Below are 12,357 nucleotides of genomic sequence, written 5' to 3' on the forward strand. Positions count from 1 at the left end.
ATTTAGAAGAAATTTAGTAATAGAATGAATAATGCTATTGGCTCATGGTTGTTTAAAAATACTTTGACAGGGAGTTAATGTAGGAACTGCCTTAGATCATTTGTGCTTTTATAATGTTTTTGTTTCCCCATCATTTTGTAAAGTGTAAGATACTGGAAGTATCATAGATAATTAAACATCAACTTCATTAATGTTTACCAAAAAACCCCACAAATAAACAGGTTTTGTTTCTACTCATCTACAAATGTTATATCTAATGCCAGATTGTAAATATGTTAGATTTTGAAGGCTACATTTAGTTTCTGTTGCATATTCTTTTTTTTTATAACCATTTAAATATGTAAAAGTTATTCATACCTCTTACACCATGAAAACAGCCCTCAAACTAAATTTGGCTATAGTTTGCTGAACGCTAGACTGGAAACCAAAGTGTAGGCTCCAATCATAGAGCATTTGAATTCTGTTTTTAATGCCTAAGGGTTTTTTGTTCATTTCTTTGTTTTTTGGTTTTGTATTCATCTTGATCATTCAAAAAATACCCTGAATGAACTCTTCCCAGTAGTGAGCAAAAAATGATTTGTGCATTTGTGCACATAAAAGTGTAATTTTGTCAGATTTAAAATGCAACACAACCATAGAAGATATATGATGACAAATAAAAGCAAAAATGTGTTCAACATCACTAGCCATTAGTGAAGTGCAAATTAAAACCAGAATAGGATAGTACTCTCTACCTAGTAGAATGGTAAAATTAAAAATATGAATATACCAAATGCTGGCAAGGATGTGAAGAGATTGGATATCCCCTGCACTGTCTCTGGGAATGTAAACTGATAACAGCTACCCTAGCATTCAGTCTTGCAGTTTGATAAAAACCTAAACATGAAACTACCATGTGACCCAGCAGTTAAACTCCTAGCTATTTATCTTGGCAAAATGAAACTTAATGTTCAGGTAAAATCCTTTACACAGCTGTGGCTGGTTTGGCTTGGTTGATGTGTTGTTCTGTAAACTGAAAGGTCGTGGGTTTGATTTCCAGTCAGGGCACATACCTATTTGTGGATTTGTTCCCTGGTCAGGGTATGTGAGAGGCAACCAGTTAATGTTTCTCTTCCTCTCTTTCTCTGCCCTTCCCCTCTAATATCAATAAGCATGTCCTCAGATGAGGATAAAAACAATTTTTTTTAACTTCACACAAATATTCATAGCTTTATTTGTAATAGCCAAAACTATAAATGACTGAAATATCCTTCTGCTAGTAAATGGTTACACAAACTGTGGTATGTTCATACAATGCAATACTATTCAACAATAGAAAGGTACAATCTGTTGATACACACCATTTGGATGAAACTTAAGGGAATCATGCTGAGTAAAAAAAATCCACCTCAAAACTGTTTCATACTTATGATTCCATTTATATAAATTCTTGAAATGATAAAATTATAAAAGTGGAGACCAGACAAGTAGTTGCCACAGTTTAGGGAAGGAGCAGGAGGATAAGCCTATAAAGAAATGTCATAAGGGACTTTCTTTGTGGTGATATCTTGATTATAATGATGGTTATATGAACCTATACATGTGATAAAATGTCATAAAAATATATTTAAAACATACAAAAAATGAGTATGCAACAAGTGATGAAATCTGAGTATGGTCAGTATAATTAATTGTACTTTGCCAACCAATTACCTGGTTTGGTAATGTATTATGGTTATATAAGATGTCACCATTGGGGGAACTGGGTAATGGGTGCACAGGACTTCTTTATACTATTTTTGCAGATTCTTGTGAATCTTTATTTCAAAATAAGAAGTTAAAGAGAGAAAGGAAGTGACAACATGATGGAGAGGGAATGAGGCGGGGGTTGGGGGGGAGAGAAAGAAACAATGAAGGCTTTCCAGATGAGAAATGGAGTAAACAGTACTAATTTACCCTTCTACTTAACACAACAACAATAAAAATTTTTAAACGGATAAAATACATGAAAAACAGTTTTCAAGACACTAGACATTTGGCAATGAAAGAAAGTTATCACTGAGAAATGGGAAACAAAATAAGTCCCTGCTAACTAACTGCCTTGAGAATCTCCAGGCTGTAGTTAGTACACAGAGAAAAGGATCTAATGTAGAACACAGCATACTCCCTGAGAGGAGGAGACCATGTTGAGAGTCCACAGAGACCAAGACAGCCGGAGTTCATAGGACAAAATGCCACAGGGAATAGAATCTGGTGCTCTCACAGGTCCAGGAATAATGTCTGTGCTACTTGCCAGAATGGAAAAAGCCATAACTCCTAGAGCATTGGGTAGGGGACTTAGTAGTTGGAAACAATTAGCCTGAGGCTGAGCACTCCTTCAGAACTGCCTAACAAATTATAAAAGCAAGAGATGAGAGTCTTAAACTGTTTCCAAGTAACTTAACTGTATCCCTGAATAAAGCTAAAGATTTACAGGAATACAAAATTATTCAGTACCCAATAAAATAAAATTCACAGTGTCTTAACATCCAATCAAAGATTATCAGGCATGCAGAGGCAAGAAAACATAACCCATAATGAAGAGACTATCAACTGAAACCCATCCAGAACAGACACAAATATTAGCATCAGCAGAGTAGGAAAGTAAAAGTTATAACTGTATTCCACATGTTGGAATAAAGTTAAGACATGAAAAATACAAAAAAAAAAAAATCAAAATTGAATTTCTAGAAATAGAAATGAAAACTACAGTATCTGAAATGAAAAATTCAGTGGATGGGTTTCAGCTTAGAAGATTTGTGAAAAAAATAGTTTCCAGGAATATTTCTTGGGCAAAACTGATTAATTGTATATGTGCTCAGAACCTAGAGTATGATTCTCTTTTTTATTATTCCAGGTAATTTACAGAAAATACAATGATAAGCACTATTAAAACCAGCTCAAAGATATTTTCATGTCAGTAAAAATTTGTTATCCAAATATCTTGGGTTGCACTTTTTTCAAGGGAAGACTATAAACAAAGAATGATGACAACATTAAAATACTGGTTATGGTTATGGAATTGTGTGTGGTTGGTATTAGAGGTTTTATTTGTGAAACATATGCATTAAAAATATTTCAGGGTAATTATTTTCATGTTATTTTGTAAGTTTATGATTTATTTTCCTAGCCAGCTGGTAAGCTTTTTGAGGGTATTAGCATGTGTTTTTACATGTTTTGTTGCTCCCTAAAATAATTAGCATGGTGCTTCCCATAGTGGGTGGTCAGTAGAGTTTAAAATGTAAAAGAGGGAATCCTCCAACTCTGATGCACTGAAGTGCATCTGCTGCTAATAAGGCAGCGCCAGAAGATCCCTCTGAGCCAAATGTAAATAAAGTCTGTTATAGGGTTGGGAGTCAGGGGTGATAGAGAAAGCTCATCTCAGCCAAGAAGCTTTTCAAGCCTATTTTAAAATCATAGAACTGAATTCTGCAAATTACTCCTTAGAGCCCTGTCTTTATCCACAGCTGGTGCTGATTAGATAAAGTGCTTTGGGTTAATTAATGGCTAATGAATCTCAACTAGGTATTTGGGGAAATAAAAAATAAATAAAAAGAACTTGGTTGAAGATTTATATATTTGGGTAGATTTGGACAGGGCAGATTTAGAGTGCAAATGCTAGTGTTTAAAAATATGTCCTGAGAAGACACTTTTCTTTCCATTTAATGGAAGCCAAACTCCCTGGGGTAGGGTGGGCATTTACCATTTCTTGGTCAAAGAAACAATGTCTGGTTTTCATTGGCAAATGAATTTCAATAAGGAACAAGGTTTCTGAAACCTCAATTTCCAATATGTGTTACAAGATTTGTTAGGAAGGAATTTATACCCTTTACAAATTAGAATAGAGGCTCCACAGATTCAGGCCAAAATATGAGAGCTTTCAGTAAACTACTTATTGGCAAGATAGAGAAAGCTATTTCTAGGATCCTAAATGGAATTTCATAAACTTTTTTTTTTTTAGTATCATCTCTAAGTTAAAATTAAAATCCCTTGGATGTTCATTTTGTTAGTAGCAGCAGCACCTTGCATGGCCTCTACTGCTGCAGAAAGAGTTAGGTAGATTGGCTTCTCTCTCCATAAGCAAGAAATGCATGATTGGGAAGGTGACAAATAGAAGGAAAAGGTTTTAGATATTTGGGAGAACCTTACTATTCTTTATGTTTATTATTGATGCTAAATGGTGTAAACAAATAATAAAGTTAGAGCAACCAGTGTTCAAGATTTTCAGTTCTTTCCTCTATGTTCTTTTGAATCACTAGAAAAAGAAATTCTGAATTATATAGAAAGACTATTGAGTACAGTTACTTCAAAATCCTGACCTGCCAAATGCAGCACAGGCATAAATAGCAGAAAAGATTACAATTGAGTGCTGAACCCCTAATGATGAAGAGTTAAAGGAAAAAGAGGAGCTTCTAAAACAAGGATTTACCAATTGGAGTGAGAGATTTTAACCATTTTAACGAGAAGTGGGGTCAATGATATTGAAAATATAGCAAGAGATGTAGAAGGAAAAACTTAAGTCTTTGAATACTCAACTGTGTTCTGGCAAAGATGCAATGAACTGTAGGACACAGATAAGATTATGGCTCAGATTAAATGGGAGATACAAGAATTCAGAGAATTTCTATCAAAGAAGCACTTGACACAAAGATTGGGTGGCACAATGCACCTTTTCATCAGCTGGGAACATCATATGGTACTCACAAAGAAAAAAAAAACTATACCAAAGAAAAGGATTGCCTGATTTGTGTACTTGGAGTCAACAAGTAAATTTACACGATGAATTGAGATGGTATATTCACAACTCTCCTCCGTTTAGATTGACTGGATTCTTAAGTACAGAATTAAGCAAGGGAGTGTGAGAGATGGTGTTAACAACTTAATTACCTTGAATGAGAGAAAAAAAAGCATAGAACTAGAAGAAATGAGACGGGAAGTGAACTAGGTAAGCCCCATTATTGCCACAGCCTGTTACCTTGAGAGAATTTCCAGGCTTCAGGGAAGGGAGGTTAATTGGCAGAGCCTGACAGACTCCCCAGTGGAGGAGACTTGAGCTGAGCATCTCGGCAGACCAGGGCTGCTAGAGTCCACCAGAGAGTTCCGTGTCTGTGTGTGTGTGTGTGTGTGTGTGTGTGTGCGCGCGCGCGCAAACTCGCCAACACATGCTGCAATGTGAATGAACTTCAACATAATTACGCTGAGCAAAAGAACCTAGATTTTGAAAAAAGTACATATTGTATGTTTCCATTGATTAAAATATAAGAAAATGAAACTAATGCATTGTGACACAAAGTGGAATGGGGGTCGGGGGTTCTGGAGGTGACAGGCAGGGAAGCACAGGAGGGGAAGATTTAAAAGGGGCACAAGAAAACTTGTAGGTGTGATGGATATGTTCATTATCTTGATTGAAGACATGGTTTCACATTTTTTTACATAAGCCAAAACTTATTAGATTGCATACTTAAAATATATGTTATTTATTTTGTCAATTGTGCTTAAAGCTGTTTTTTAAACCTGTATACAAATAAATACAAATAAAAAACAGAGTACCTTCCCTTTTAGAGTTGTTCTGAGAAGATGAAAGGAACTAGTCCAGGTAACCTCTTTATAACTCTTTCCCAACTCTATCTTTACTAAGATTTTGTGCTGTTCCAAAGTGTTTTTCAGTTTTAGAAATGTATTGTTAGGATCTATGTAGTCAAATATTGCTATTGTCACTCAAGATATAACTTCAGGTATTTTGTCTTTCAGGGGTCATGAATCAAGGAAGCAAACCGGAAAAATGGATTAAGGCTGATGCCCCAAAAGGCACTGTAAGCTTTAGAAGTCAAAGTTGGTTTCAGTCCCTTAAACTGCAGGAGTGAAGATGGTTTGAGCTGTAATTTATAATTTTAACAATGATTAATAGATCCATGACTACAAAAAATGCAAATACTACTTTCATGTAACTATTGAAAATAACAAATTAGATGAGTACTGGTGAACTGTCTTGGGGGAAGGGGGCTTCAAAATTTGTACTAGCTATTGTATTAGTTTTATTATTGTTCTGTAACAAATTACCAACTTATTGACTTAAAAGAGAATCCTAAATGGCTCTCAGTTCACAGTTCTATGGCTAGATTCTCTGTTCAGGGAATACAAAAAGATAGTGATTAATTCATTTAAGAAATAAATAACAGAGGAAATAAAAAGGTTCTTCTCTCTTAAGTATCTGTAAATCACAAGAAAGCCTTGTTTCCTTTTTTAAAAATGTATATTTATGTCCTTTATAATAAAGCTTCACAGATCCTTAAAGTCACTTGCCTTGGCTCAAACACTTACTCTGACTTATAAGGCCATCTTTGCTTTTCTAAAGAGATGCTTCTAAATTCCTTGTCAAAAACATCACATCTCTCAGGGTTGTTTTATATAAATGTAACGTCAGATTTGATCATCTTAAACAATTGGTTTAAGGTAAATTTACGTGGAAAATTTATATAGTAGCAGTACTTAATATGACTTTTTAAAAAATCATGATTATTAGTCCTGGCCAGGTGCGTCATTTGATTGGAGCATTCTCCCATGCACCAAAAAGGTTGTGGGTTCGATTCCTGGTCATGGCACATACCTAGGTTGCAGGCTTGATCCCTGGTCGGGGAGTGGATAGGAGACAATTGATTGACGTTTCTCACATTGAAGTCTCTTTTCCTCTTTCCCCTCCCCCCCACCTCTCTCTCTACAAAAACAAAACAAAATAATAAACGTATCTTCAGGTGATGGTTTGTTTTTAAATAATAAAATAAAATCATGATTGTTAGAAGAACTAATGATGTATTTAGAAACGTGTGTAGTTGGAATAAGAATCAGGAGATGATTTGCTGCTGTTTACACCATCAGATCCAGCTAATAAAAATACTTGCATCAAATGAAGTTGCACAATTCTAGGTTTTTTTGCTCTTCTGGCTTCAGTTGAAGGTTATACTACTTCCTCTTCACTTTTGTGTGTTGACTCTTTCACTGCCAATTCTGTATCTTTAAGTAGTGCTGTATCCTGTTGCTCTCTTAGCGGCTTGCCTTCACAGTCATAGCGGAACCAGAGTGGAGGGTCATTAGGGCTGTATTCCTGCTGCTGTACTATAGATGACATTTTCTTAGCTGCCTCCCTGTAATAACAGTGATTAGCATTAGCTCATTGCTGAAGTAATCACTAGTGCAGAATATTCAAACTAGAACAAATTTGGAGTCAAAGAACTCATTGGCGGGAGTTGAATTCACTTTTCACAGCTTTCTTACCTTGCTGAGGAGGAGGATGTTGGTACTGGTGTTAATAATTAGGATCCCAATGCTGAAGTAGCTCAGTAGGACTCCAGTTCAGCCAATTCAGGGATTAACGGACGCAGTGAATGGGTAAGGAAATTGCATGGCCATGGAGTGGGAATACAGAGGGCGACTTTATAGTGCTCTTGAGTGAGCCCTCTGCCTGGTATTTCCAGTGTCTTTGAGAGGGTACCTTTCCCAGCTAACCTGTGAAGGCTAACCATGCACCTGAGCAGGAGCTCTGAACCCAAAGTCTACAGATCCCTGTTGGATACATGGATGAACTTCAGGGTGGTCCATGAACTCCCACAAAATTCATAGTTTTGTATCAGAGGAGAGGGCTTATGATTTTTATCAAATTCTCAAAAGGTGTCTATGACCAAAATGATTAAAAATACTATTACTTCCCTTCTTAGGAGCAAGAAAGAGGAAGCAAAGAGGGCATATAAAAGTTGTCTGTATCCTAATTCTAACATGGGAGTACGTGTATTGGTAGGGGATTCTCACATACTACCAGGCAATTCTTAGATACCAAGCTGGGCGTTTTACAACTCAACTCAATTCTAACACTGTCTACCCAGAGATAACATTGGATTCCACAGTTTAAGGACTCAGTCCCACAAGACTGCCCCCTTCACTTGGGATGCCAGTTACAAGTCCAGATTGTTACCTGGGCTTCTGACCGACTAGTTATGTAGATCAGAGTTTCCAATAACCCCCTCCTTAGGTTCGATTAATTTGCCAGAGCTTCTCACAGAACTCAGAGAAACTTTACTTACTGGATCACCAGTTTATTATAGAGGAACAGCCGGTTTGTTACAGAGGAATAGCTGGATGTAAGAGATGCATTGAGCAAGGAATGGGGAAAGAGCACAGAGCTTTCATGCCTTCTTCAGTCATGCCCCTCTCCCCAAATCTCTGCCTATTCACCAACCCAGAAGCTCTCTGACCTCTGTCCTTTTAGGGTTTTATGGAGACATCATTACACAAGCACGATTGATTAAATCAGTGGCGATTGGTGATTGATTCAACCTCTAGCTGTTCCTCTAGTAGGAACAGCCAAAACAAAGAGATTTCAGCAGCTTATACCAAGAAGGAAAATCCTTTAGCTCTCTTGTTTTCTGCTGGTTTGCTGGTTTTGAAGAGGCATTCTTAGGTTCCTATTTCCTGACCCTCGCCTCCCAAAGAGCAGAGCTCTGGACACAACTGTAGTTTACAGTTGTTGATAATGATTCAATGCCACTGATGATAACAACACTACTGCAACTAGAGGCAACAGTGGTCTTGGCCTACTGGAAAAGGACATGTTTGTGGAATAAAAGACATAAGTAGTTGACTAAATTATATGTAACCGTTGGCCTCATAAGAGCAACAGTTTTTGAGAGTTCTAGGTAACTGGTAAGTTAAGTACACTTAATGGGAGCTTTGGGAGCATTTAAATATTGAGTCATACAGTTTCTCAGTCAACTATAAGCCAGGGTAAATCAGATGGTAATTGTCATATAAAAACAATTTGCAAATAATGGGAATTTGAGGAAATAACAAGAAAAGAAAACGAGGGATTTTGACTCCTCAATATAGACAAGAAAAATAGGAAATGAATGGGAAGACTACTTATTAAATGCAATGTGATGGGACAGAATCAAAATGAACTGCATATTGAAGTACCCAATGGGACACACTTTTCTTGAATTTCTTGACTCTGGACCTCCCTTACCTATGTACTGCTCTCCCTTCTACCCACAGTCAGTTTCAGTGAAATTAAACATCAGGGGGTCAATCCCCTTACTATAGGAGGTGATACTTACAGACTGGAGAGGAGCAAAGGATTCTGTCTCAGACTCCTCTTGCTCCCAGTCTCAAATGCCAGGAGGTTAAGTGTCCCTCCAGTGCAGAATCTCTAGAGCCTGTCTTAGTCCTTTGCAATTTCACAGCAAGGGCGGTCCTGGGGAAAAACTGAAAATCTGAATCTGTCCTGCAGCAAATCTGGGAGTTGTTTAGAATTTGTATGCTAGTATAGACTAATCCACTTCCTCTCCACCCTTCAGAAAACCCTTAGCCCATGAACTACCTGTTCTCACCACCTTACTAGGACCTTTGGTATCCTCACACAGACTGACTCCTACAACCTGGGCAAAAGGAAAGACCAGCACAGTGACTTCTGGCAAGTTTCTTTGAGTTCCATCCTGTGTAGCTGTGTGTTTGTGCATATGCACTTTTGAAAAGTATCAGGAAACTTGAAAATGTGGAAGCTGAAAACCAGTAACATCTCTCTCTCCCCTTCATTCCTTCCCTTCTCCCCTTCTCTCCCCCTCCCTCCCTCTCTTTTTGGTACTTTAGAATGGTCAATACATGGGAGGTAGGAAATATTAAAAAGAAAATGTATGCTTAGGAATCACCATGTGTTCTAAGTTTCACAGAGTATATGTAGAATCCTTTAACTGCCTTTTACTCTGTCTTGACCTAAGTGACTCCAAAACCTTGTACGAGATGATTTGGGAATTGAACCAGTCTACCGCAATGGTTAATCATCATTACTCATTTAACCTAGTGAGGGAGGTTTCTTCCAATAAAGAACTGATTTTTAAGCATGATATGATTGATACAAACAGTAGTGGAGTATCACATTAGATTGTTAATAGTAATGATGTACTGAAGTTTGTAAGTGATTTTATTTTTTGTCTTTTATATATTAGAGTGGATTCAAGGTTTCCCCTGCAATAACATTACTTGCCCTTGCTCACACTTCCTTCTAGTTTCTTGAGTATACCTAAAAAAGGGAGGGAGGCATTTGGAGTCAATACTAGAGACTGCTCATAATCAGCTGCCCCTCTTATTTATGCATCAGCAAATAAGTTGTGTGCAACAGAGCACGTGCCTACCCTACCCTTATTGATCAAGTCCAATGAATGTTAGAGATTAAAAGAAGCATGATTAAGTGGTGAGCACACAATGCAATATACAGATTATGTATTACAGAAATGTACACGTGAATCTTATATTTATTAACTGGTTTCATCCCAATAAATTCAATTTTTAAAAAATGTTTGAGAATCAGGAATCTAATGGCAAAAGAGCAGCGTAGTAATGATTAAGACCTAGGTACAAAGTATGGCTGTACCTTTTATTTGTATGACATGTCTAAACCACTGCAACCTTTTTAAACCAGTTTCATCATTCATTTTTATGGTAATAGGGTATTTGTGAAGATTAGATGGAATAAGAAACATAAAATAGGATTTAGTGCAGTACATGACAAATAATAGTTGTTAAATTATATTATTTGTTCATACCAATAATAAAAGTCAATAGCTCCAGATCCCAAAGGCCTTTCCACAAAGACCTTTCCACAAACTGGAGAGGAGAGTGCTGAGTTTTATTTCCTAGCAACACAGTTCTCTCAGGGTGCCTGGGTAATAATTTATGCCACCAACAACTGCTAAAGAAGGCCTTCAAGGAATATTGATACTGCTTTGGTAGTTCTGAAGACCACCAAGACCTTCTCTGTTGAAAGATTTGGGCTCTAGACACAAAAATATCAGAAAGGTCCCTTTCCACTTTGCTAATTATACACTTAATGGCTCTTCTACATCTCTGTGATTCAGATCCTCCTGGGTTGTAGAGACCATTGTTTGGGTCTTTCTCACTCTTTCCCACTACGCTTTTCTTCATCATTATCTTTCTTGTTTTCCCCACCGAGGGCTAATAAGTTGAAAGGCAGACTGTACAAAACAACTTCAAATATAAAGAGCAAGATTTTCTTGTCATGTTTACGATCGTAGTTGTTATTGCTTCCTCCTTGAATTGAATGAGCCTTTATTGTGCCTCCACATGGGGCTTCTGAAATCACTTTCTGGGATCCCTTCAGGCTCTGGGATTGGCAGAATGACAGCTTATCTCATGTTGGAAGCTCTCTTGCAAAGGGATACAGTCAGTTTGCTCATTGACCAAAAGTTTGCTATTCCCCTGGTCAGAACGGGTGGGCTGAGACCTCTTTGATTTGCAGAGCTGGTGCGGTATTTTCAGATTCCACTGGGTATAAGAGAATTTGTCCATAGACCAGTTTCTTCTCAGGGCTGTATAGATTTTAAGGGCTACAAAATATTATGTTCCCAAGTTTAAATGGAACCAAATGTGTGGGGTCTATTACTTTGTGAATCAATGTCATTGAACCTCTTCCCAAGTAAGAAAAAGTCTATCTCAACTACCAAATGTTCGGTTTCACCCAGGCAAAAACAAAGTCCCTGCAGTTGAGGGACCCACATTGCTCTGATAAGGACAAACATGGCTCTTTTAGAGTGAAAATAGGTATGGGACTAGACATCATCTTGACCTTGATTCTTGAAGGGTCCACATACTTTGTACAGTTTTTCCAATTCCACACAAAGATCTAAGTGGAGAAGGGAGCAGCTCTACAGACCCTAGAGCTGACCCCCAACAGCCGCACGTAGCCAGGCCTTACCACCTATGTAGGCAAAGTTTTGAGACTCAGATATCTTAGGAGCTCCTTGATTGAAAAAGAGTACCCTGTCCAAGATGTTGGAAATCAGGACACTTGTTTGTAGAGCTTTACTAGTCCTAATGCTAGGACTCTCCAAACCACTCTGTTGTGGTACTGTCCTCCATTCTTTAAAAAAAAAAAAAAAAGACTGAGGGTTCTAGGCCTTTCCTGCTGGAACTTAGCAGGGGTGAAGCTATAAGGAAGACTAAGGTGTTTGGCCTCTTTAGATAATGAGATGGGCAGATAAGCCAGCTCCCCTCTAGGCATTAGGGCCAAGTCTCTGCTTCTTGTTGATAGGGACAGCAAGGCTTTGTGGTAGAAAACAAAAGGCTGTCATGGTTTAAGGAAAGGAACTTTCCATAGATCCAGCTAGTTAACTTAAGTTTTGCATTAAGTCTTGGGAACCAAGTCCAGCTAGTAGTAAAATCTTACTTTATCTTGTTTTGTTTTCTTTGCATTTTTCTTATCTAGTGACCTTGCAACAGGAGTGAGTAATCAAAGGCAGAATTTGGATACTACTAGATATCTTGGGTCTTTCTGAC

The 12,357-nt window shown here is 37.6% G+C and overlaps 2 protein-coding genes across 5 annotated transcripts in view; one reads left to right on the forward strand and one right to left on the reverse strand.

Moving 5' to 3' along the window:
* Positions 1-6,197, forward strand: part of FAM185A (family with sequence similarity 185 member A) — an 81,584-nt gene extending 75,387 nt beyond the window's left edge. For 3 of the 4 annotated variants that reach the window (XM_090286728.1, XM_090286729.1, XM_090286731.1), the window contains one exon: positions 5,770-6,197. In XM_090286728.1, coding sequence (XP_090142854.1) covers positions 5,770-5,882 — 113 coding nt within the window. In that variant the 3' untranslated portion in view covers positions 5,883-6,197. Of the gene's footprint in view, positions 1-5,580; positions 5,615-5,769 lie in introns of all 4 variants that reach the window. The other variant, XM_090286730.1, reaches the window with a different exon arrangement.
* Positions 6,198-6,973: 776 nt separating this feature from the next.
* Positions 6,974-12,357, reverse strand: part of FBXL13 (F-box and leucine rich repeat protein 13) — a 311,775-nt gene continuing 306,391 nt past the window's right edge. The window contains 1 exon segment of the mRNA XM_090286732.1: positions 6,974-7,160. Within this exon segment, the coding sequence (XP_090142858.1) occupies positions 6,974-7,160 (187 nt within the window).

The sequence above is a fragment of the Furipterus horrens genome, unplaced genomic scaffold (genome assembly GCF_987537825.1).
Source record: "Furipterus horrens unplaced genomic scaffold, mFurHor1.1.pri manual_scaffold_9, whole genome shotgun sequence".
NCBI classification, from domain to species: domain Eukaryota; kingdom Metazoa; phylum Chordata; class Mammalia; order Chiroptera; family Furipteridae; genus Furipterus; species Furipterus horrens.